Source organism: Oryzias latipes, chromosome 14 (assembly GCF_053564925.1).
Source record: "Oryzias latipes strain Hd-rR chromosome 14, Olatipes_Hd-rR_3.1".
Taxonomy (NCBI): Eukaryota; Metazoa; Chordata; class Actinopteri; order Beloniformes; family Adrianichthyidae; genus Oryzias; species Oryzias latipes.
Genome location: NC_136250.1, coordinates 6,315,404 through 6,341,987, shown reverse-complemented (window position 1 = coordinate 6,341,987; position 26,584 = coordinate 6,315,404). Strand labels below are relative to the sequence as shown.

Sequence of the window (26,584 nt, the reverse complement as noted above, 5' to 3'; positions counted from 1 at the left end):
TGATTCAGTCAAAAGCCTTTGACGTTTAAACCAAAAAAAAAAAGTTTCCATCATGAAGGTTTTAGTTCTGCTGACACAGACACACATTTGCACATTTGTTATTGGGATTGATTCACCTTGAGGGAGTACAGAATTAAAGCAGAAAAATCCCGAATCCTGTGATGGATATTAGATTGTTAGGCTGGTGAATTAAGAAATTGAATCAGTTAGTTCAAAAGGGGCCAAAGTCCACAATTTTTCAGAATAGAGAAATTATATGTTCTATGGTCTTCAAGGGAAAAGCTCTCTGATTATGTCCAAAAACGTCCCAAGTCCGTTGTTTTGTATTGACTATGCTTGACAGTTAAAATGCATTAAGTGTAACAATCCTGGACATGGGCCTCTCTTGCATGGGTTTAGCTATATCCCGTAGATGGCAGCACTTGTTATCCAATATTTCAGCACCCCTGCTTAATTCAAGAAGGACCCAAGTCCAGAGACTTTAGTTTGCTAGTCCTCTGAAATGATAAAAGTGAGGTGCTTCATATTAAAGCATTTGTAAGCTATGAACTGCTGATAAATCTGGGTAAAGTATTAATCATTTGGTGTAGCCTCCCTTTAAGCTATGCAATTAAAATCCTTTCCAGGAAAAACAAACCTCTTGGACTTGGGCCCCTATTGAACTAACCGATTCAATTGGTAGAAATGATTTCTACCAATTGATGTTTCATGATGCAACCTTTGCAATTTTAAAACAAAAGTAATACAGGGTTTTCAAACTGTGCAATAAACCATTTGATTGATGCACAAACATTCAGCATTTTCCAATAATAAAGGTATTTTGCTATTGTTTAATCTTAAAATTGCATTTAAAGTTGTTTATTTTCTAGCATATAATCCAGAGGTCACCCTATCAAATTAATGTGTTGGGGTTTTTTTTCGTGCTATTTTTCTTTCTCAACAACTGGAAATAACCAGTTTACTGGTTATCGAAACACAACCAAAAAAATAAAAATCAGTTTTACCCCCCCCCCCCCTCCTAAATTTGATAATAAACATGCTACACTAAACTTCTCTTATAAAACCATGAAAACCAGCACAACATTGATTATTATCCTACTCTAATGATACATCATGGAAGCTACAACTTCTGCTCTCCAACATGAGTTCGGGGTGTGAAAAAGCTGCACTTTCTGACTCTTAATGAAAACCGGTGAGTTGAATTATGAACCCACTGTTGCATGTTGTTGTTCCTCATGTAAAACTGTTGCGTTCAAGTGGGCTGCGTCATGCTCTTTGTGCGGACATGATTTGGGACTTACCTCCAGCTCCAGGATGCGAAACTCCAGCAGCTCATTTTGGTCTCTGGAGTCTTGTAGCTCCTGCTGCAGCCGGCTGCAGTCTGACTCCATCTTCTCCACCTGAAAACAGACGCAATCAAACAGATTTTTCTTTCATTTCTAGCTACACATGATAAAAATCCAAGCACATTTTGATATATTTATCATAACAAAATAATATGGAAGTTTGTTTTTGGTGGATAATTTCTCTGTTCTAACAAAATGAAGAGTTAAGCTTCGTTCTTTTTTTACACTAAATTCTGCTGGTGACTTTAACACTACAATTGAGGTTAGAATCTGATCATAACGTTCCTCTGCATGTGCCGGAGTAGAAAAACCTAGGATGAATCTTTAACTTTAGTTAACATGCTGAGGTAAACAATATCAAATCCTTTAAATTAACAATAGTCTCTGAACTCAACAATGTGTTTCCAATGATGTAAAATGACAGACACTTGTGTATTAGTTAATTTTTCATTCAAAATTTAACGTGAAGGTTTCAAAACGCTATTAGCTTTGAAATTTTGGGTTCCAAACAAACAGAACATGAATTATGACACATAATTAATTGTTGGAAAACATAATCGCTTAGAATAAATCCCTGTGAAATTGTCTTTGAATGTATGATCTTTGTTGTAAAAACAGTTGGATTTTTAATTTTTATAAATTTTTTGCAGGAAAAAAAAAGACAAAAACAGCTACTTTGACGTTTTTGTGCAACTTTACGGTCATTGTGGAATATTTGTGTAGCATAATGAAAAAAATCTTTAAAAAAAAGAAGCAGGGAGTGCTGAAAAGATGGATATTAAGCATTGCCACAAAAACGGTTATAAAGATAAAATATTAGAGCTAATTGCAAAGTGCCAGTGGTAAAAAAAAAAAAAAAAGCTCTACAAGCCACCGGAATACTAAGGGCAACATAAAGGTACTTGAATGTTATGATATGAATTCTCTGATATAAGAACAGCAAAGTAGGCTGGAGTTCTTTATCTTCATATCAAATCTGTGATTAGGCTTTAATTTAGTGCATCTTTTCAAGTTGGGGTACTTCATCAGACTAACATATAAATGCCAAAAACCAAATTCTAAAACCATCCAAACTGTATAATTAAATACAATATAAACAAGTCAAATCTTGACAACAAAGCAAACGAGTAAAATCTAAAATACAAAGTTAAATGGGGAAATGTCAGCTTTAGCCTTTTTGCTAACAAAGATTGTTTTTGTTTTTTTTCCTTTTCTGGGTTGCACGGAGGTGCAGTGGTTAGCACCATTGCCTCACAGCAAAAAGGGCCCCGCACTCAAAACCGAACACCAATGGGAACCTTTCTGTGTGGAGTTTGCATGTTCTCCCCGTGCATGCGTGTGTATTCTCCAGGGACTCCGGCTTCCTCCCACAGTCCAAAAACATGCTTCATGGTTCATTGGTTGGTGAGAATGTGAGTGTGAATGTGTGATTCTGACCCAGCAACAGACTGGCGACCTGTCCAGGGTGTCCCCCTGCCTTGTTGTTGTCACAGTTCAAAAGTGGCCAGGATAGGCCCCAGCAGCCCCGTGACCCCCGAAAGGTACACAACGATGCATAAACATTTTTTTGGTGTCTTGATTTGGTCACTTTTCTGATTCAGCACTTTTTTCATTTCAGGTCCTTTCACGTTTCGTCCCTCGTTTGGCATAAAAAGTGGCTCGCTTTACATCGATGTTTGCCATCAGTGGCCCTCGTTAACGTTTATCAGCTTTTTATTAAACGCCAATCACTGAAAATTGCAGCTCACTTACAAAAACACACACACACCACAGCCTTTTAGGCTGTGTGGTGACAGCAGAGATGACTGACTAAAAGGTTGATGGGCAGAACATCAATAATCTGTTGCCTCTTCCACAAACTCATGTTGCGTTTGCAACATTTATGACCAATGGGAACACAAGCATCTTCTGGAAAACAGCAGCTGTCTGAGGTTCAAGAAAACCCCACCTTGTCTAACAACTCTTGATTCCTTCGGAGGAACAGCTGCTTCTCCTCCACCCATTTGGAATCCTGGTTGATGAGAAAGACAGAGGGTTTCATTCAGAGCTGGGAAAAATCGGTAAACTTCCAGGAAAAAAACAGTGATGAAAGAATGAGAGTCATAAATTTAAATCAGTTTGAATGAGTAAGGTTAAGGTAACCGAACAAACATGCAATCTTCTCATGCAGTCAGTAATAAATCAGTTTGTTTTATAAGCCATAAACTCTTCGTGCAGATTGTTGGTTACCCAATAAGACATGGCCTTCCCCAATATAAAGAAAATCGTCTGGTTTCAATTTGTCACTAAAGATTTCTTGACTTCTTAAACTGCGAGAAAGTAATCCAACAGTTTCATCGAAGCTTCAAACTAATGGAAGTGGCCAAATATGTCTTATTAAAAAGATTGGACAGTAATAACATCTCAGCACTGTAGCTTTGTGTGTAAAGTGGATTCTCTATTCTTGCATGATTAGGAACTTCTTCCATGAACCGAAGTGCAGTTCTTTGCAGGTTTACAGATAAAGCTTCTTTTGGTTAACAGGTAGTTATATTTCAGAAAGGAAGGATTCAGGCGACGGTTTGATGCTGTTACTAAAAAAAGAACACAGCAGATCAATGTAAACGAAAAGGCTGAGAACGGCAGCGTTTGATCAGTTACAAAGAGTGTAGAAAGCTTTCTTCAAGTCAAAGTGCAAGAACTTCCTTTAAATCCAAGGACAGCACAAGTATTTGTTGCAAAAAAAAACACACTAAATATTCTTTTTTTCCCCCTAAACTTTAAAAGTCATCCAGGTAAAACAAGTACGCTCCATTCATGAAAAACTTCTTACCTGTCCTTTAAAGGCTAGTTCTTTCTCCAAGTCTTCTATTTTTGCCTTATACCTCAGAACATCAGCTTGCAGTTGTTCCTGAGCCTGAAATGGCAAAACAACATTTTTTGTAATGAGATGCATTGACATTGATTTGTTTATTTTTTAATGCAGTGTAGTAAGGCTGTCAACGATTAGTCGACGACGTTGACCAATGACCTCGTGCAAAGGATGAGCCTGGTTTAAGACATAACCTGACTTCATTTGAAGTCAGACAGCTGTGTAAAAAAATGACACAAAAACAAATCACATTCCTGATGAAAGCCAGATGTAAAAAAAACAAAAACTGTCACGCCTACTATATCTGTGAGGTTAGAAATCTATCAGATCTGAAACTAAGCCAGCTTTTTGAAAACACACACTATTAAATCCCTCCAGCAGTTTCTTTCTTCTCCTCAAATGGAGACGAGTCATTCTGACTGGAGGGGGCACGGTGCTAGAACCAGATAAAATGTAAACAGTAAATGCTACAATCTAAAAAAAAACAACTAATCACAATTCAACTTTAACAAACACAACACAAAATATAAATTACAATGTACAAAACGAAAAGAAAAACTAACAAAAAAGGTTTAAATTAATGCTGTTTCAACTTTGTGAAGCTAATCTGGTTTCCTCAGTCAGTAATGATCCTGTTTTGGAGAAGATTCTCTTAGTTCTCATGGTTCTGGAGCCGATTCTAGATTAGAATTAGTTCTTGTAGACTCTAAAATCTCAAACTCATATTGACATGTCGCTTAGAAAAAAAAAGTAATAAAAGGGTTAAAGATTTTGGAAAAAAACGTCTGTGGCTCAGGGATCAGGCACCGGATAGCTATGTATTTTTTAGTGCTGGCATATAGCCTACCTGGGACCTTAAACTTCTTATCTTTTATACGGTGAAATTGAAATTCATAAACTATATGTAAAATGTAGATTATTGTGAACGCACCACACGCCGAGCATTCGACTTTCAGCTTTTATTCTTTTTGTTCAACCCATGGAGTAAAAGCTGAAAGTCTGCCCTTTAATGGCATGTGAGTTGTTTTTCACTGTGGTAATGTACAGAAACTAAATTAGAAAGAATGGGTTTATATATATTTGATCCGACCTAATAAGAGCTGCATGTACTTATCAGAAAACAATGTTCAAAGCATTCCTGGATGCTGCACAACCTCTACGTAGCTCCGTTCAACATAAATAAAAGCAATGACAAGAGGCTACTGTGACATTTTCTGCACAAAAGCAAATTACATAATAAGGCAACTTTTGTACCTTTGCCTCCATCTCAGCATCCAGCACACCCCCCTTCTGTTCCTGCAGGAGGGCATAAGCTCGCTGCAATGCCTGATATTCCCTGGTCAGCTGACGGAAACGTAACTCAGATTCCTCATTGGCCAGACCCTTCATTGACACACACACACAAAAGTGCCAGGTCAAGGATTATCTGTTGTGGAGCTGCAAACGTGAGGCTTAAACTCAAGGAGTTCAATCAAAATTCATTTAAATCCAAAGGATTTTTCTGTGAAATCTCCAGTCTGACTCACCTCATCCGGGTCTTCATCAGGAGTGGCGGGGGTTCTGTCCATGCGAAATGAAGCCACAGAGGAAGACTCCGAATCCATAGACTCTTCGTCGTACCCAAAAAAGGTGTCGACTACAATGGGCCTCTGCAGGAAAGAAAGGTGTGATAAATCTTATCTGGGTTTGAGCCAAATTCTTTGAAAAAAATATTTTATGAGGTCTGGGCGAGACCACAGAGGCATGTTGGGTAATTTAATGTTTAAAGAGATCCGTCTTCAGTTTACTGCTTTTGAGCTTCTTGTAGGGATGCTGAATTAAACTGTATACGTTTCCATACTTTTTACAAGTAATACACAAAATAAAAAGTACAAAGAATACATTCCCCCTTTACATTAAGCAGGAAAAGGGTGTTTTACCTTAATAGGCCTTGAACTTCTTTTATGTCTTTTCTTTCTTAGAAGCTTTTCTCTGTCCTGGAAAAAGACAGGAATAAATAAATGAAAACACGCAATTGCCAGAACAGTTTGCATGACTTTTGCAATCAACTAAAAATACTGTTAATTTTGAAGTTGCTGCAGCTTTATAATTTCTAAAATAAACAGAATGGGAAATTCTTATTTCTGAGCAAGTTTATCAGTTGTTATACTGTTTTGGTTGATCATGAAAATGAAAGCTAATCAAATCTTCTACGATTTTGGCACACTGAAAAATGTTTGTTGTTCCAACATATTTGACTTTTGCAGGAGCTCGAGGTCGTTTTGCCTCAGTAGCTGCATTTGTCTGGACTTGTAGGTCATTACGGTCACTGGAACTGATGAAGGAATTACACTGAGACTGCCTGAGGACGCCACGTCGGGTCGACTAACCCTGTCAATGTTGATTGATGATTAAATGATGGAGCCAACCAATGGCCTCATTGAGGTTTACTTCTGTTTTCAATTTTACCTCAAAGCATTTTTTTAAATCTGGCTCTTAAATTTGGCCATGCACCAGAAACAAAAAATAGTGCTTGGTAAAAGATCACGCACATTTCCGACATTGTTTCCCGAACAGGGGATGAATTTCTTTATTTTTGTCCTTTTCTTCTTTTACAGTTGTAAACCGATTCTCAGTCCCATAGTTTAGTGTTTAGATGATCTTCAAGTAAATGAACAAAAATGGGAAAAAACTTCCAGCTGTTACGCTTAACTTAATAGATTTGCCAAGAATGTTGGTATTTTATCCTCCAAGTCTTCCTCAAAAGGGGCCGAATTACATAATACTCTTAAAATGCAAATCCTATTTTAACTGTTTGTTAATCTGTGTAAACATCCCATAAAATCTGATTCAAGAAAATTACAGGACAAATGTCCAAGTAGACAAACTGTGTAACACGGACGTCCTAATCTCAAATAAAGACTTTCACTTGTTTGTTAAGATCCCCACCATCATCACCAGTTGGTCCGAAGGTTCACATTGTAACGTCTGGATCACAAAAACTCTGCCCAATTCTGTCCCTTTGATGCAAGTGTTCGGCCTAACCTGTTTTAATCCCAATTTTAATCTAACTCCACCTTAAAATACATCTAACAAAAATTCAAGTGGATGATAAAATTCTGATTTCAACAGAATTAAATTTAAGAAGAGGAGGTTTTTCCACTTCTGTTTGTCAGTTTACAGGTGAGTTGTCATGTATGGATCCAGCAGGTTTATCATCACGTTACCCTGTAGTAATAAAAACTGAATTACTTTGGATGAAATGTTAATTTTAATCAATCTGCTTGTTTTTCTCAGAACAAAAGTTTTCTGGGAAGGGAGAAGACACTCTGATGATGATGATCTGCTTTTATGCCTTAACATGCAAACATGCTTTGTCAATAAGTCAGTCAACAAATGGCTGTAAACGAAATTTTTTTCTCTTATGTCAAAAAGACTGAATGAGATAATTGCTAGAACTCGATTACACTTGTTTTTGTGAACAATGTTAAGTACGGTCTTCTCTTTAAACAGGGCCTAAAGGAAGGACAGCACTCGCTTTGGGCAAGCACCGCCCTTTCAGTATTAGTTTGTGTGGCTCATGGAACTTGTTTCTTCCTGTTTAAGACTATAAATTAAAAAAACAAGCAATTTTGATGTCTTCCCCGTTGTTTTACTAGAAGAGCCATGAAAATTTATTACTGATAATAGTATCTTCTTTATTGTGATAAAATACAGTGAAATTCATTCACAATGTGAGGAAAAAGCTCTCACAACACTTGGGAGAAACAGCTGAACAGAGGGGTCTTGGTGTACTTAACCCTTGTGCTATTTTAGATGACCCCACCCTTACATTGACGTGTTCTCCCTACCATGACAAAGGTGGATAAAGGTGAAGAGGATTTCATGTCATCCATAGACACCACTGAAGATCACATATCACTGATTAAAAAAGTTCAGCGCACTGTCTAGTGGGGTCCAAATGACCCAACTCCCAATGTTAAAGTGCCTAGGATAGCACAAGGGTTACAAAATTGGTTCTAAAACCAGTCTCTCTAAATTTTCCGTCACACTGAAAATTGGCAGAAGTGCTGGAGAAAATGGCGATTAAATTCCAGTCATTTCAGAATCAGAATCAGAAATTCTGATTCTGAAATGAATCAGAATCAGAATCAGAATCATTTAAAGTCAAACCTACCCGTGTAAGTTCATCAATCATGTTTTGCTGTTCCAGGACTTGAAGTTTCAGAAATGTGATTTCCTGGTCATCGTGGGCTTGGTCCAAGTCATTCAGTGACTTTAGCTTCTTGAGAGGAGGATGGGAGCTCATTCTCTCTTTCTGCAGGAGCATGCAAGATGTTAGATCACAAAATCTATAAATCTGTTATGGATGCTAGCGTACGAACCATTTCCAGATTCTCTTTTGTCAGGTTCTTCAGCTTCTCCTCCAATTTTTGGATGGTCATCGTCAAGTCGTCATTTCTTTTACTCAGCAGTTTGTTCTTTTCAAGCAGAGGCTTGCACTGCTTTTCTGTTTCACGAACGCGCTTTAGCTAGTAGAGAGAGACATAAAAAAAAAGGGAATGACCAGGAGTCAGAAGATGGGTAGTCTAAAGGCCTGTCCAAAGTCCGTCTTGTGGGCCAAATAGGATCCTTGGGCTTTTGCCATAAATATGCAGCCCCAGCACTTTCTAAGAACCACGATTTCTTGATTGTGATTGACTAAACTGCGTTTTTAAACCTGTGGCACCAACCTGACCTTCAGAGCCTCTTTTTGTTCTCTGATCAAAACTACAGTAGTTTGTACTTCAGTTTAATATCACTATTTGTTATTTTCCTGTTCACATGATTTATTTTTAGTACTTAATAGAGAATAATATGTGAAATTTCATGTGAACCCAGATGTGACAATGATCCCGTTGCGCAAGAAAAAAAAAATTGTGAAATTGTTCATTTATATTTTAATGTTCAAAGCATGCAGGCTGATTGGTTGGCCTCACACATTTTCACCTCACCAAATCTGGCCCTCTTTGAACAAAGCTTGGACACCCCTGATGTTAGGTTAAGGCCAAAAATATTGAAACAATGGGTTAGATTTCACTTTTATTTGTAGAACTTGGTCATACCAGTTCATTTCTCTCATCGCCCAACAGTGAGTTGCGGTCCTCCAACCTCCGTATGGTTGAGTTCAGGTCAGCAATGCGCCTCTGATTCCTCCTCAAGTCCTAAAGTGAATTAAAAAGGGAAAAAAAGGCATCCAGGTTTACCGCATGACCAGACATCATACAAAAGGTAGTTAAAATAAGAGGCTAGTATAGTTTATTTGAAATAATGTGAATGTTTGACTGGCTCCAAAAATGCGTGGCTTTGTTCGTACAGGGCTGCCGTGGTGCTCGGCTCCATCTCCAGCTCTGCCTGGAATCTCTCTTTTGGGACTTCCCAGGCCGCACTCGGCCTCTTTGGCTATAAACAGCTGTTCATCCAGAGCATCTTTCTGGAGCTGCAGCTTCTGCAGAAAGCCTGTCGTTGACTCCAGTTCCTTCTCCAGAGCAAAAATGGTGCGATCTTTCGCCTTGATTTCATCTACCTAGAAAGAACAAAAATACTGGTGTCATTAGATCAAATGTTCCAGTTTTTGTCTTCGTTTTGATTTAACCGGCAAAGTAAAATTAGAACCAGTTCTCAGAATCAGAATAAGCACAAAGACCACAGAACATTTACATGTCTTAACAGCTCATAGGCCATAAAAGTATGACATAGGCAAAGAAACAAGAAATCTGCTTCTTGAATTTTTTAGTAATCAGGCAGGAGATTTTGTTAATTAAGTTATTTAGATTTTTTTAGTACTAATTTCATTAGGGGTGCAACAGATCATAAAACTCAGTTTGGATTGTTTCACAGCTTTTTAGGACCAGTAAAAAATAAAATAAGTCAAGTTATACCATGGTCCGGGTGAATACTCGATTCTGATTGGCTGCTGGGTGTACATTAAAAAGTGATACCACAGTGATAACCGCATGGTGAAAAAAGAAGTTCAGGTCACCTAGCTTCAATGTTTTGTATCACTTCTTTGAAACAACCCTTTGCTTCATCATTTGGAAAAAAAACAAGCGGTAAGAGGTGAACTTTCTCTCTGAATTGATGCTTTATTCAACCCATCGGAAAGATCAGCATTATATATATATATATCGCCAAATCTTGAAACTGGTTAATATGTATTGCTTTTGTAAGTGACCATGGCATGAGCGGGTTAATGGCCTTCGCCATTAACGCACTTCGTGGAAGCATCCGTCGGACGGTTCAGCCTTCCACGGCGTGCGTTAAAAAGTAATAATGCACACTACGTCGGCCATTAACCCTTACGTACACGTTGTGTTTCGAATCGTGGCTACTGATCTGTACGAATCACAGTTCAGCCAAGATTGGTTGCCCCTCTAGAAATCATAGTTTTTTACCTTTTTTTTTAACCACGTTATTGTTTACCTATAGAGCTTTTTTTGCTAGAAGTATCTTAAATAAGAATTTTGCCTTTCAACTGTTAAGACAATGCACCAAGAATATTCCACATCAAGAGTGTATTTTCATTTTAGTTCAGTTGTTTCAAATTGATTGGTTTTTATTTCAAGCATTTTTGTGCATACCAGTCTGCGAATGTCCCGCTCACAGTCCCACTTGATCTTGGAGATCTGTTCCTGATGCTGCTGGTGCTCCACCCGCAGGTCCCCAGCCTTCATCTTGTCTGCCTGGATCATGTTGCTGAGCGCCTCGTCGGTCTGCTTCTTAGACGACTTCAGCTCTGCGATCTCCTGCAGGAGCTTCACTCTTTCCTGGTCAAAGAAGCGGCGCGCCTCTTCTTTTGCCTCCAACGTGAGTGCGGTACGCACCTGAAGAGCAGAAAGATACAGTGTTCTTGCATCTCTTAACAGCAAACTTGCTTCAGCCATCAACCTTGACCATACCTTCTCGCCGCTGCCATCTCGCATGGCATTCAGTGCAGCTTTGAGTCTCTGGTTCTCCTGGTCTTTGATCTTGGCATGGCGGGCCAGCTCCTGCTCGTGCTGCCGGGTCAGGCTTTCCCTGAGAGCTTGTAGCTCCTTTTGCTTTTCCTCGTGCCATTTGGCTCGCTGCTCCGTTAACGTGGCAGTGTGGCGATGCTGCTCCTGCTCTCGCACACGTTTCACCTCCTGCACCTTGTCCCGCTCCAGCTTGCTCACCTTCATAACAAAAAAAGGTTAGTTTTATCTCATTTTGCATGAAGTACACATCTCCCCAGGTTTCAGAATCATCCATTTTTTCTTGCAATAACTAAAAGAATATCTCCAATTTCTTTTTTATACTAGTTAACATTTGACATGTTGGGATGTCTAACTTTATTCCATATTGCACCATACCTTGCATTTTTCTTGGTGAAGCTCTATCTGAATATCAGTCAGCTTGGACCTGAGATCTTCATTGGCTGCCTGCAAGGCAGAAATGAGGGCTTCGGGCTTCTCGCCCTTCATTCGGCCTTTCTTAGCCATTGAGTCAAGAACTAGAAAAGCTCTCTCGATGCTCTCATTGGATCTTCACAAAAACTTTCCAAGGTGCTCCCAAAGTTTCCAGTGCCGCCTCTTCCTCATTCTCCTAACAGACGCAGGGGCTTATAGGATGAAGGAGAAATCAAAAGAAAGACACTGTTAGACAAACAATTTAGTGTCATTCAATTATATGTAATTTACCGGTAATCAGCATTGTAACTCTGTTCTCATTGCTTAACATTTTCTACATTTTTGTTGATTCCTGGCCAGGGCTCCTTGAAAAATGGAATCTCAATGGGCCCCTCTGGTTAAATAAAGGATAAAAAGTCTACTAGGGATTTTTTGGGGGTATTTTTAAGGACAAAAATTACTTTATTTATTTATTTTTCAGTCTGATGACATGATTAACAGTAAAAAAGTTATTCCGGTTACCAGTAATTACAACAGAAAAAAGACTTTATTCACAGAATTTGGTCTGATACATAAATCCCCTCAAGACCAAAAATGTCCAAATCTGGTGTCACTCATGCAGATAATTGGAAATGATCTCCTCCATTTACCGTACGATCAATTTTTACAGAAACATTTAAAAAATCTGTTTTGAAAGTTCAGCGGTGCATCAGTGGTAGCTGAAGCCCAAATCCGCCCACAGGACCTGCAGAAACAGGAAGCATGAACCTCACAAAAACATCAGTCTAGTGCAAATCGCCAAACTAAATTTTTCAAATTGCCACATTATTAGGATTTTCCACAAATCTGTTTTTAATGTACAAGGCTGATTTTGAAAATGGCCATCACATGCAAAACCCACAAACACATCAAAGAAGCTGCAGCTAACGGTATTTGTCTGCCTAAAACCCAAAACTGACGGTGAGAAGGCCCTGGTTCAAATCCCAGCTGGGACTTTTCTGTGTGGAGTTTGCTTGTTCTCCCTGTGTGGTGTTTCTCTAGGCATTCCAGCTTCCTCCCACAGCCTAAAAACATGCATTCATGGGTTAATCGATGATTCTAAATTGCCCCTATAGGTGTAAAAGTGAGTGTGTGATTGGGGGGCTGGGACAGACTGGTGACCTGTCCGGGGTATACCCCGCCTTGCTCAACAGTAGCCAGGTTAGGCTCCGGCAGTCCCGTGACCCCAAAAGGGATACAACGGGTTAAGATGGATGGATGGATGGATAGATGGATAGATAGATGGATGTTGTTTTTTGCTTTTGTCTGTACCACTTTAAAACAACCTCAAATGGTAAATTTAATCCACTTTGAAATGGTGTAATATCTGACATTTTTAACATTTTATAATTAATAGAAATTGGGTTTGGCCTGACTTTCAAAACATTACAAAATCCTAAAAATTCTAAACCAGGTTTTCTTTTTTTCTGATAAGTCAAAGACTTACCAGCCACAATAAGACTTGACTGAATTAAGGATGACAGCTTACTTCATTGTTTTACACCCTTACTTGCTCACTCACGCATATCAGCTTTAAGAATCCTTTTGGATTTAATTTTTTCCCCACGGCTGTTTATTGGTGTGCAGCTGCAGAAGAAGCCCTGCCTTCAGATCTGCCGCCCCACATTGGAATAATTTAACCCTACCTTGATGTGAGCAAATTAACTACACAACATCAAAAACACAGAAACCAAAATAACAATTAAAATTGATAAATCAGTTGACTATCTCTACAGTTCTAACATCCTGAGGGTCTTTCATAAACCCAGAAAAGAGTCTGAGTCTACGTATCCAAATGAATTCTCTTATTTTAATGAGTAGGAGTATTTTGAGATGCTGTTGCAAAAGCAAGCAGTCTGCAATAAATCTTCAAATGTATCTTGTTGGAAGAATGCATTGAGCTGCAGGCACCACAGCAACTCCCTGGAACAGTGCGGTGTGGTTGGACCCTAACCAACAGAAGGCAACCCTCCACCTCAAGAGCGTGATGGTGAGAAGATCTTTAAATGGACTGGAAAAAATGATGGTTGAGGGTCAACCTCTTACTTTGTGAAGCTGGAAAGGTGTTTTATTTATTTATTCAAATCTGGTTTCACAATAAAATAACCTGAAAGCTGAATGACATCAGTTACAGTATCTACCTTCCTGCTGTAAACTCTGTGAGCCACATTCTCTCATTTGTAATAATGCGTAACTACATCAGTAGAATGCAATCACAATTAAATTGCCAAATTTGATTTTATGTAAAAGATTTCCCCTTCTCTTCTGTCTTCCTTTTTGTGTTAAGATTATTTTTCTTATATATTTTGATTGTCTTTTAAGAAAAAAAAAAACATATTACGGACAGCCATAATCTGAAAAAGAACAGTATAAAATTACCTGTTAAGGCACACATGATAATTCCAAGATTAAGGGATTTAGAAAACCAACAAAGCACTGATGGAGAGTGGATTTCTGAGAAATTCCTAACAACCCTGTCACACGCTACGTGTGATCCATTGCCCCTAGAGGTGTGCACCGTTTTCATCTTGTTTGAAGTTGTCTTCACTTCCAGGAATCCCTGAGAACAACTTACAGCGTCTATACAAGGTTGAGTATTTTGACTTTAATCTGTTTGCTTACTTGCCAAATTCTTCCAATAGGTATTCTGGAGAAAAATGTCATTGATAAAATAAATCAGTTTAAACCTTGTGCTATCCTAGGCACTTTAACATTGGTAGATGGGTCATCTAGACCCACTAGACAGTGCTCTGAACCTTTTTTCTTCAATGATTTGTGATCTTCACTGGTGTCCATGGATTACATGAAATCTTTCCACCTTTATCCACCTTTGTCATGGTAGGGAGAACAGGTCAATCATCATCTTGACATCATAGGATAGCACAAGGGTTAAAAAGTAAAGGTTTTTGCACTAAATACAAATGACCTGGGGCACAGAAGTGTAAGTTGTTTTTTTTTTATAACACAGTCCTTATTTCTAACCCATGGCACATAAAAAAGGCTGAGGAAATGCAAAAAATATAAATAGCAAAGGGAAAAAATCCATTTCAAATAACTAGGACTTTTGTCTTGTTTTTTAGGTCTCTTTTTTGTTTGTTTCTTGTATAGATTCTCAGTTATTGAGATTCTTCACAGATTAAACAGATTATGGTTATTTAGGCGTGACTTGTGTTTTTATATGGATATGACAGATTTTTATGGACATAATATTGGATTTTTTTTTTACCATAGTTGTAACAAAAAAGATTTCCTTTCCTTAAAGGACATCATTATAGAAGTTTGACTTAACCATCATGCATACAAGCCAGAATATAGAGCCATAGCAGCACAGTTGATCAGAAGCATTACATCTAATTTTTCTGCAGGTGCTACAAAAAAAAAAATTCCAGTAAATGCACGAATGCCAGCTGTTGAAACAAATTCGTCTAAAAACCTGAAGTGCAAATTGTGCACTGCCAAGATAATTTGCACCGCAGAGATGATCAGAGGCATCCCAGACGTGTCTTCAATCAACTGCAGAGGAATGACATAACAGCGTTTTGATACGCAGATTTGTGATAAAGCTGTCATCATGTTAAGACCACTCAGGCTGACTGCAATGCAGAGTTACATGAACTTTTGAAAAGCATTGCGCCGTTCATAAGCCCCATTAGTGGAGACCGTCCAAGGATTGGAATATTACCAAGCACTGTGTGAAACTGTACGATAAACACACGTCTAAACATGCTCAGGAAGTTACATCATTGGACCTTTTTTCCCTTAACTAACAGAAAAATATGTTATCAATCATAACTAAGCAATTACTACAAAACATACTTTAGAGTAACTTTGATTCACCTCCACTTTTTATTCAAAAGATTCAGATTACATACATAAAGGCATCTTGGCAATTTAGTAATTTTTTTTCTACATTCTTGAAGCAAATGAGAAGTTTTTAAATAATGTAAACAGGAAAAAAAGGTTTTCCTGCGTTGAGATAAAAAACTTATTTAAGCTTTCAACAAGGTGCACCAATGGAATTTCAAGATAAACTCCATGTTAATTTCCTGTGAACTCACAAGGGTTGTAGAAATGTTGCTACATTCAGATTGTCTACAGTTTTCGCCTATTTATTTGGTTTAATATATGGTAAATCTGTTTTAAAATGTTAGCTATCAACATCGATCAACTAGAGCAGTGTACAGTGATGGTACAGAGGTCAGATTGCTGTTTTTAATGGAATAACATGGACCTGTACTGGTTTGGTGCCGGTAGGTTCTCCCTGTTTCACTTCTTTCAATTTGGTTTAGTGTGTTATCACAGCAGAACAAAAAAAAAACGATTTTATAGAAAAGGAGAGAACTCTAAGGGTAAATCATGTCACTTTTAGTAGTGTTGTTTAAAAACAACTGAAACCTGGCAGCTATTTCCAACCTTTTATCAATAGACTCTGGAGGATTTTTCACAGTCTGAACAGATAGTTGCCCTTCAGCAACAATTTTTACATAGAAAATCTCCTTATATGCTTTTTTGAGTCATTTTTCATACAGTTTGAAATTTGTAAATATTTTAGGACAGGATTATCTTTGCTTTCCATCGAAAAGATGAAATTGTACTTATTTCTAATCTCACATTGGGGAAAAAACAACAACCTGACTGATAAATAATTACTACCTCCACACGCAAATATAATTCATGCATTCATCATCTCGTTTTTTTTTCACTTTTATAGTTGCAGTTCAATCATGTATGATCCTGACAATATTAAGTCATTGATTAATCTATTATTTTCATCTAAGCTCATTTGAGTGCACAGCCTTCATGCAGAGCCAATCATAACTTACCATAACTACTAATACAGTATTAACCTACATTTCAAAATGCAACAGGGCGATGCTGTCCTACAGGAGCAGACTGGAATAAACTGTAAACCCAAACCTATCCATTAAAGTTGATACCAGACATTTACATACACCACATAAAAATACATATATGTTTTTTCTCACTATCACACATGAAATAAAAGTAAACTTTTTTTCTTTTATGCCAATTACAATTAAAAAATAATTTCTATTTGCTAGATGTCAGAATAATGAGACTAGGTTTTTTTTTTTTTAGCACGTTTTCATTACTTTTTCTCAAAGCCAAAAGTTTACATACGCTAAGATAACTGTTTGGCTTTAAACAACTTGGGAAACCTCAAATGATGATGTCATCTCTTTGGAAGCTTCTGATCCGTTTATTGACAGTATTTGAGAAAATTAGAAACACACCTGTGGATATATATTGGGACACATTTGAAACACACTGGCTTGTTTGTAAAACCTCATGAGACAGTCAAAAGAAATCAGTCATACTGTACAGACGTGGGCTGAAAGGCTACTCTGCCAGGAAGAAGCCATTACTGCAAAAGAATGATCCAAAAGCCAGATTAAAGTTTGCTAGTTCACACAAGGAGAAAAACTTTAATTTTTGGAGACGTGTCCAGTGGTCTGATGAAACTGAAATTGGCCACAATGACCATCGTTATGTTTGTACGTCAACTGAATTGAAATTATCTTATTTTTATAAATTGGGAAATAGTATGTTAAAAACATAAAAGCTAAATATTTCATTTAGTAGTGCTCTGTTCCACAATAAACCAAATTGTAAGGTGAGCACCAAGACATATAAATAGGAACATTTTCTGTTAGAATCTCCTCTATTACTAAAAAAAACAAAAAGAGTAATAACAACTGTAAAACTTAAAATTTAAGATCAGACGACAGATAATTTTGTTTAATCATAAGCTATCATTCTCCATAGTATCAATTTAAAATAGGCCTCAAGCACATTTCTTCCAAATAAAACCAGACAAAAGTTTAGTTTTTGAATCAGTCTCCTGATCATTCCATGACTAACTATGTAAGAACAAAATAACTAAGTACAAAGGTACCAAGGAAATGAATTAGATCTACTAAAACCGATAAAGGTCAAACTGTGTCAAATTGTAGCCTGAAGAAAGACTGTCCTAAATGCAGCAAACTGCATCTGAGAGGTTTCTGTAAAGGGAATAAACATGACAGCCCCTCTAGATATATTTAGGTACATTTTCAAAGTCTACCATTGTACAGCAAATGTGTGACGAGCTATTCAGTACATTTCTTATTGCACACCGTTTTACCACCTTAAATCAATGTGTATGCTGGCTTTTAGGTTGGATTTTTAACTTGAGCAAAACATAGCCACAAAACAGATATAATGTTGGGAAGTTTCTAACAGAACATCTACTGAAAAGCCACATGATCAAACTACACGGCCAATTTTGAGTTGGTCAACTAAAGCAGGCTTTAAAAAGATAAAGAGGAAGTATTCCTATGGTCTGGTCTTTCATTTCTTTAATCTTATGTAACCCTTGTGCTATCTTAGGCTATTTAACTTTGGGAGTTGGGTCATCTAGACCCACTAGACAGTCCGCTGAACCTTTTTTCTTCAATGATTTGTGATCTTAACTGGTGTCCATGGATTACATGAAATCTTTCCACCTTTATCCACCTTTGTCATGGTAGGGAGAACAAGTCAATGTAAGGGTGGGGTCATCTAAAGATAGCACAAGGGTTAATTGGGTTGCCCCTTTTTTTGGTTCTTGTGTTTGTATTTGATTTGTTTCTGTACAGGTTGGCTGTGACTTCACCTGGATGCCCCACCCTCCTGGGTTCTCCACGAAGCAGTCACAGCTGTCACAGCTGCCTGGAGTTACCCATTTGTTGTTTACGGAGATGCCTTTCTGTTCTGTCAAACAAAAAGCAGGAGAAGAAATTGAAGATTCTTTTCTAGTTGTTGTTTTTTTTGCTGGTTTTTGCTCCCACGTTTGACACACATTTTTTATTAATAAATCTTGTGTTCTTCCTGCTCCAAGGTCCTTTCTAAAGCAGGATTTTTTAAAAGTCTTTTATGAATCAATAAATATTTTCTAAGCAGTTTTAGTGATTTGGCATAAACCCCAACCCAAAATCAATTGTTTTTACCAATTTCAGGCTCCAAATGGTCATGAAACCTTAGTAAGACTAATAATAAGACTTGGAGAGTCTAAAAAGGAGTAAACCAGTGGGAAAGCCTTTCAGATGAGGGTTTTTTTTTTTTAAATTAATTTAGTTTTCTTTTTTGCCGTCTTCAGGTTCGATTTTTTTTTTATTTCCCATGAAAATATCATATTCAATTAAAATAAAAATCTCAGAAGTAGTATGAAAAGATTTTCCAAAGGTAACTCCACTCAAAATTGTACGGTTGAAGACTTGCACAAATAAATGACTTATTTATACCAAATTGCAAAGGTACATATAAGTCATTTTGTAAAATTACCTGGCATTGTTCACTGGAAAAATTATATATTTGTTGATTTAGTAAATACTGAGTTCAAGGGAGATTGACCGCGCTGCTTAACATGCAAGCCTTTGGAGTTTTGTGGTATTTTATTTCTCAGCTAGACTTTTCGTTGATTTGATAAATAAATGATATTTCAGTCTGGATTTCTTAACAATTATTATCCACCACAACACCTGAATGAATGGGATGTGCTCTAAAAGTAAGAGCAGGCATTTTCAAAGAGAAAAATTAGACCAGTGCTACAATCAGCCAAAACATATAGTGTAAGGATTCAGTGGTTTGGTTTTCTTTGTCATGTTTTTGGTTTCCTTTGTCAGTCACACCAGTTTCTGGTTCGTGATCCACAGCTGTCTTCAGTTCAGTTAATTGCCCTCAGCATTTTAAAGTGTCTTGGTTTCTGTTCATCCTTGTCTGGTCATCTGCTCTGTTGTGTCACAGTTTTGTTTCTCCTCATGGTTTTGTCATGTTTCAGTTTGCTAATTAAATGTTTTATTTCCCGTCACCAATCCTGGTCTCCTGCATTTTGGGTCCTCCACCACCAGTTCTTGACATATAGTATCTGTAATTGAATCAAATTCAAAGGAAGCAAACATCTATGAGGACTGAGCAGACATTTACTATGCTGGACGACCCATTTTCTGTCTGTGCTATGAAGTAGCGTGCATGCTTCGCAGTGTCAGCTTAGTGTGATGCTGTTAACTACATAAAACACACTGGCACCATGACCCACATTTGATTCTGTAGACACTAAATATAGTTTGGGAATCTCCTTCTTTCAGTTAATCAAAAATGAAAATCTCTAAAAGATATCTGGATGTGGATTAAGATTTCTTTGCAAATAGATGCCCAGTCTTTTATGACTCATGTAACCCTTGTGCTATCTTAGATGACCCCACCCTTACACCCTACAACAAATATGTAGACAGATATAATAGTCTGCAATTGGATGGCTTGGAGTGGAGCCGAGCAGGTAGCTTGCAATCTACTTCATTCTACTACTTGCAATCTCCACCTCAAACATTGTCTACTCCTGATTTAAAACAATTTTGAAGAAAAAAACATCAGACATGAAATTTTTAAGCTTAATTTTCTTTATCCCTTGTGCTAGCCTATGGGGTCATGATGACCATTGGCATGTTCTCCCTACCATGACAAAGGTGGATCAAAGTGGAAAGATTTCATGTAATACATGAACACCAGTGAAGATCACAAATCATTGAAGAAAAAAGGTTCAGAGCACTGTCTAGTGGGTCTAGATGACCCAACTCCCAATGGTAAAGTGCCTAGGATGGCACAAGGGTTATACCACACACAAGCAGCAATCCCTCTGCTTTTATCCAACTTGTTGCTGATTAGTTTAGTTTAGTTGTTGAATATCTTGTTACACAATATAACGTAGTATATGTTGGCTTATATTTACCTAATTTTAGCATCTAGTGACTCTTTGAAAATGCTGTGGTGCATAAAATCCTAGATTTGAAAGGTACACCGTAGTTGACTTTCTGTTTGACATCATTGCATTTTCCAGCAAAGGAAAAAGTTTAAAGTTTAACTCAAAAAATAAAAATATAAAGATTTGTAGTCAAACTCTGGGATATTTTAGCTTTCAGACAAAAATAAAGCAGCTTGAATTTCTGTAAAGTTGATCAATCCGTGAGAAAAGAAGTTGAACATCTTGGTAGGTTCTATCTGATGCAATTTGTTCAAATATGATTGCTTAATAATTACTCCTAAAATTAGCCAATACCAGCCGTCATCAACACAATCTGCCTTTTTAAATCCTAGTTTAATTGAAACGAGTGACAGTCACATTTGTCTCCTCTCTGCTTGCTCTTTCCTTGGCAACAGCAACACGTAACCCATAAATGGGACTCCCTGGTAACCAGCTCAGCCTCCTCTGGAGTTGGCCACATCTCAAAATTCAGAATATGGCAGAAAATGTTGCCAGTTAAAAGATTAACAGCTCTAAAAGCATACTTTTAGGAAAAAAGCTTGGATATGAATTTACAAACTTCCAAACTGTCCAACACGGATGCTTACACACAATTATATGGCAATATTTAAAGAAATGTTCAAGTTTTGCCTTTCTGCTTTTCTGTGGGGTCTGGTACACATTGCCTTTTTTTTGCGTCACAATATTTGTCATGTAACATGCTCCACAGACTCTCACATCCAGCCTTTATTCATCCGGCTTGGTCTGGTTTTAACAAAGTCTTAAATTAAAGATTTTTTTTTTTGGCCAATCCTTGTTATGCAACAGAGTCAGAAAAAATTAGTCTGAAACTCAAACAATCTTCGGATGTAAATGAGCAACTAAGGCTTAATCTGTCTGGGATGCAGTTGTGATGTAAGATGGTCCAAAGTGCCATCATGCTGGCGCGATTGCAGCAGAAGTCCCAGGCTTAGTTTTGGATTACATTTCAGCGGAGCCAAAAATGGCTTTTAATCTGTCCGTCAGAGGCCAGAACGCCATATCTGTTTTTTAACGGAGCTCTGTTTAAGCAAGACACCGGAAGCTGCATCAAAGTTGTCAGAGTTCACATGGTCTGTAAAAGACGTAATTGGGTTTAGACTGGTATTTTGTAGATTGGAAACATCCAACCATCCACATGTGATGCTGTGTGAAGTTCCTGCTTATCATACCACATAATATATAATCATTAAAGCAATATGCTGTCTACTTTTTTAGCTTTAACAATACACTATAGCTTTAACACTTGTAAACTACAAATAAATGTTATTTTCAATAATGCAACAATAAAGACAATTCTTTAAAATCTGAATAAAATGTGCTCAGATTTTGTTCAAAGTGAATCCAAAGTTGTTTCATTTGACCAACTTGGTCCGTAAAATAAAAAAGAACATAAATAAAAACAACATGGAATATGATTAATTAGAGCTGAGAGTCATTAAACAAACTGCACACAAAATATCAAATTGAGATTTAAATCCAGACTAAAAAAAATAATTTAGATTTCTATCTGCTCACAATTTTGATTAAATATCTTCATTCAAATTTAGAACCAATTTTGTTTTGTTTTTTAATCAAAAGAAACTGCCAAAAAAAATCTGTTTTTCTTGTTTTCTGAGATAATTCACAAGAAATTACTTTGATAGTAAATTGATCCATGGATTCAATCAATTTACATTAGATAAATTAAACAAAAGTTGATCCATTACATATATTTTATTTGTAAATTCCTGCAGGATTGAGCCCCCAAGGGCTACTGGACCCTCAAAGACAAGACCACTTTTTCAAAACAAGAGACATGGACAAAAGAACAATACATTTGAAGATTGGGAGCTAATAAAAAACCACATTATACTAAAATAGTCTGTGCATCTTCCATGATTGAGAGCATCCTTGCCATGTTGGGGGCCCCCTGTGACTGTGCTCAGTTTGCCCTTATGGTAGATTTGGGCCACTCAAGTGGTACGTTCCAAAGACTGGGATGTTGTGGGTTCAAATCATTAACTGTATATGAGAACTGGACTGCATGAGTGTGATATCACCCATAGAAAATGGTTTACTACTTGCTCCAACCAAATGAAGTCAATTTTTTCATTTTTTGCAACATGAACGCCGTTTTGAATGTTCAGTTTGGGACCGAATACTTTCATTGAGGCGTGTGATTGGTCTGTTTAATTTGAATAACTTACATAACCATAATACCATTGCTATACCGTTATCATAAAGAAATAAAAAGGTTAGCAAGAACATATTTAAAAGGTTACCAAAGCAAGAGTAGTTGTTCTGACAAATATAACTGAGTAACAGCTGTCTTTTTTTGAATAGAAGTCTATGGCGTTTTAGCTTCTTGCAGCCAATAGGTAACTCCTGTTTGGAAAGTGTGTGTGTGTGTGGGGGGGGGGGGGGGGGGTCACTCAGTCTAATTCTCACATGCAGTCAATGGTTCAAATCCACAGCCAGATCATAGGCAACCTAAGAGTCTAAAAATGGGTCCCAATGGATCCCGGCTAAATAGTCCCTGAGCATGTCTTTGACAACAGCTCACAACAATGAATCAACAACACAAGTTCCATCTATTGAAGTACTACATAAGTAATTCCCAATGGTGTTTTAATTAAAATCTAACAACCTGTGTAGTTTTCTAGGATGTAGTTTCTGCAGAAGAAATTCACCTCTGAGTTGGGGGAGTTGTTGGTGTGGAGTAAGCCCACCCCTACTTCCCATCATCCCCTTGTTTACCCGCTATAGCTTTGAGCATCTCACAACCCCAGACTAACATTACTGGAGGAACAAAAATGGCGAGCAATATTGGAGCTATCCAGTCGAGCAGTTTTTATCCAGATGCCAGCTCAGATGAGGAAAAGAAAGATCTATTTGTCTGCAAGAGTGGATGCATCAGAATGGAGCGGAGCTTTTGGCCTTCTGCGGTAGGTTCTATATCACAACCACAGGCTTTTTCCAACGGCATTTTTTCATCTCCCCTCGGTTCACAATGATTTGAATAAAGGAATACTCAGAAATGCAATTTTAAACTGAATTTTCTTTAAATATGTCCTCCATCATAACAATGTCTAAAGAATGTGTTTAAAACACCCCAAAACACAATTAGTAATGGAGTCGGTCTTTCACATACTGATATTTTAGCTTTACAGAGACATCTATTATTTATCTGACTTTATTACTCATAATCTTAAATTGTAATGCGTGTTTCAGTGCTGGGTTGCTTTTGAGTTATTCCAATCCGAATAATGAATTTGTCATGCACCTGATCAGCAGTGACCCCGGCAGAGTATCAGCTCTGACTTCCAGCTGAGCAGTGTCTGTTAAATCCGACCATTGTGACCCACTGAGGTATAGCTGCAGGCCACTCACTCAGGCCTGCCAACACACTGTGGACCACTATCCTCTCGCAGCATCACTGCACCACCATCTCTGATGATGATCAATAATAATGTGCGTTGATCCACCAGGCAGGGAGAACGGAGGAAAACGACACCGTCAGATATAGCCTACTTCACGTGCCAAATTTCAGAGGCTAATGCGCAAAGCTGCGCCGGGATAATCATAACGGGCATCCTCTGCGCACAGCGAGTGCAGCCTCTAACCGCAGACATATGAGCCGGAAGAGACGGCTCTGCTCGGAAAAAAAAATCATCCCTAAAAGCGCACTGGTCTCGCTGGTCTCCTCACTGCTGTAGGCCGAGTCTGCCACTTCCATAACGCAGGCTAAGCTCTTCGATGCGGCCTAAACGGACACCATCACCCGTATAGGAGCCGATATGAGCACCTATCACTTTGATTTCACCGTTCTTGTGACAAAAATAAATCGAACCCGTTCTAATAAGCCTGCATGGCTGCAGCGATGACTCCTCCAAGCAGGCCTGCTAGTCCCTTTAACGACCAGTATCCCACCGATCAGCGCACGGCCTGCGCGTTTCCCTGCGTTACCTCGTCGAGGGTCTCCATCTGCTGACGGTTCCTGACGTGGGAGGGTAACCATCCATGGTATTGTTGAAAATCAGATGTGGCTTCCGCTACGATCTCTGCATCAGCAACAGCAGCAGCCCGTACAATGAAGCGATGATGGCCGGTGGTGATGATGCTGGGAGCCCCGCCCTCCTCTCGGTGCAGCCAGGATGAGCTCAGCGGCTCCAAGACGCGGATGCAGTCCAACCAGCAACCTCCCCCGTCAGCACATGATTCTTACTCAAAGGAAATTAGTATATGTTAAAAACAATTCTACTGTCATCTTCACTTTTTATGTTAAAAGAAATATTAAAATATTATTTTTATATTTAAATGTGAATCTCTGGGGACCAGTGTGCTTTTGGTTGTCAATTTAATCTGTATCTAGAAAAAGTGAAGGAATTTCTTGCCTCTCCATTCAACAAGGATAGCATGGAAAATGTTGCATTTAATCAAAAAAATGAAACTTAAACAGAATACAGATTCAGGGCTTACTGTTTAACCCTTGTTCTATCCTAGGCACTTTACCATTGGGAGTTGGGTCATCTAGACCCAGACAGTGCTCTGAACCTTTTTTCTTATATGATTTGTGATCTTCACTGGTGTCCGTGGATTACATTAAATCTTTCCACCTTTATCCACCTTTGTCATGGTAGGGAGAACACGTCAATGTAAGGGTGGGGTCATCTAAGACATCACAAGGGTTAATTGATTTCAGGTATTTATTTATCTATTTTTGCATAAATTGGGGTTCCAGCTGATAAAACGCACAAAAATGGGATAGTCCTTTTCATTTTTTTTCTGTTTAGAAAATTTAAATCTTCTGGAGAAATGTGCCAAAATCTTGCAGTTCATGAATGTTTTCAGCTGAGTTTCGCCCACTAATCATCTACTAAACTTGAAGTGGCTGCACAGGTTCCTCAGATGTCATTAAATTGGCTCAGTTGGGTTCAATATGTGAAAGACTTCAGACTTGGCAACTAGCCAGAAGACCATCATTGATCAGGTGGTTGAGCAAGTATGGGCCATAGGCGCGTGCTGGCAGTCACGCCTCTGTCAGTCTGCCCCATGCAGGGCAGCTGTGGCTACATCAGTAGCTTACCATCACCAAGTATGAATGACAGGTAAATGAATAATGGACATACATTGTAAGCGCTTTGAGCATCTGGAAAAGCGCAGAAAAATCCATTATTATTATTATTATTATTATCATCCCATCCATAGTCTGGGTAAGGCTCAAAAGTTCATAGCTGGCTGTTCATAGAGCACTGTGTCCAAGCAGATCAATGGAAAGTCTAATGGAAAGGCAAAATTTGGCAGGAGAAGATGCATCAGCAAGAGACGACCGTGGGCTTCAGCGGATCAAGATTCGAGAACCTGGCAGACATCCAAATAATGGAATGAGTTGGAGGAGCAGCTTCAAAAACCACCACATTCAGTCGCATTTTGGAGATGGGCTACAACTCACGGGTTCCTGGGATCAAGCCACTTCTGAGGCTTGGCCAGAAAAGGGAATGTCTCAATTAGAAGATGAAAAAGAAGGACTGGACTGTTGGCCATTGGTCCAAGGTCCCGTTTTCTGATAAATGGAAAGTGTGCCTTTCATTTGTAACTCTTTGCTAGCAGCATGCCCTAAAAGTTCTTTAAAAAGTCTTCAACATGTTCAAAATGCAGCTGCAAGATTGTTAGCAGGAACTAGCAGAAAAGAACACATCACTCCTCTGTTAGTTTCACTTCACTGGCTCCCAGTTGAATCTAGAATCAAGTTCAAAATCCTCCTACTAACCTATAAGGCCTTATATGGTATGACCCCATATTAAAGATCTTTTAGTGCCTTACCACTTAAACAGAACACTTCGCTCAGAAAATGCAGGACTGCTTGTGGTTCCTTGAATCTGTAAAAGTACAGTTGGAGGTAGAGCATTTAGCCACCAAGCCCCTGTTTTATGGAATAAACTTCCAGCTCATGGAAGAGAGGCCGACACAGTTCGGATTAAAACATTCCTTTTTTGGACAGGCTTATTGTCAGATTAGATAGTTATCAGAGATTTTTTAACTTGCTATTAACATGTTTGTTAACAGTTGTTTGTAGGCTGCTAGAAGTTTGGAGATGGGGAAGGTATGGTTCATTTCTCAACTTTCTTCTCCTTCTCTCCTCCTCTCCTCTATTCTTGATCGTTAA

General features: G+C 38.2%; 1 protein-coding gene across 2 annotated transcripts in view; it reads right to left on the bottom strand.

Annotated features, from left to right (window-relative positions):
- The window catches only part of jakmip2 (janus kinase and microtubule interacting protein 2), a 31,326-nt gene extending 6,763 nt beyond the window's left edge, over positions 1-24,563 (bottom strand). For both annotated transcript variants that reach the window (XM_023962620.2, XM_023962619.2), the window contains exons 1-14: positions 24,385-24,563; positions 11,547-11,794; positions 11,115-11,369; positions 10,797-11,039; positions 9,533-9,742; positions 9,282-9,380; positions 8,562-8,708; positions 8,354-8,494; positions 6,117-6,173; positions 5,724-5,846; positions 5,452-5,580; positions 4,159-4,242; positions 3,295-3,357; positions 1,302-1,400 (exon numbers count right to left, since the gene is read on the bottom strand). In XM_023962620.2, coding sequence (XP_023818388.1) covers positions 1,302-1,400; positions 3,295-3,357; positions 4,159-4,242; positions 5,452-5,580; positions 5,724-5,846; positions 6,117-6,173; positions 8,354-8,494; positions 8,562-8,708; positions 9,282-9,380; positions 9,533-9,742; positions 10,797-11,039; positions 11,115-11,369; positions 11,547-11,675 — 1,779 coding nt within the window. In that variant the 5' untranslated portion in view covers positions 11,676-11,794; positions 24,385-24,563. The remainder of the gene's footprint in view (positions 1-1,301; positions 1,401-3,294; positions 3,358-4,158; positions 4,243-5,451; positions 5,581-5,723; positions 5,847-6,116; positions 6,174-8,353; positions 8,495-8,561; positions 8,709-9,281; positions 9,381-9,532; positions 9,743-10,796; positions 11,040-11,114; positions 11,370-11,546; positions 11,795-24,384) is intronic.
- Positions 24,564-26,584: the final 2,021 nt, after the last annotated feature.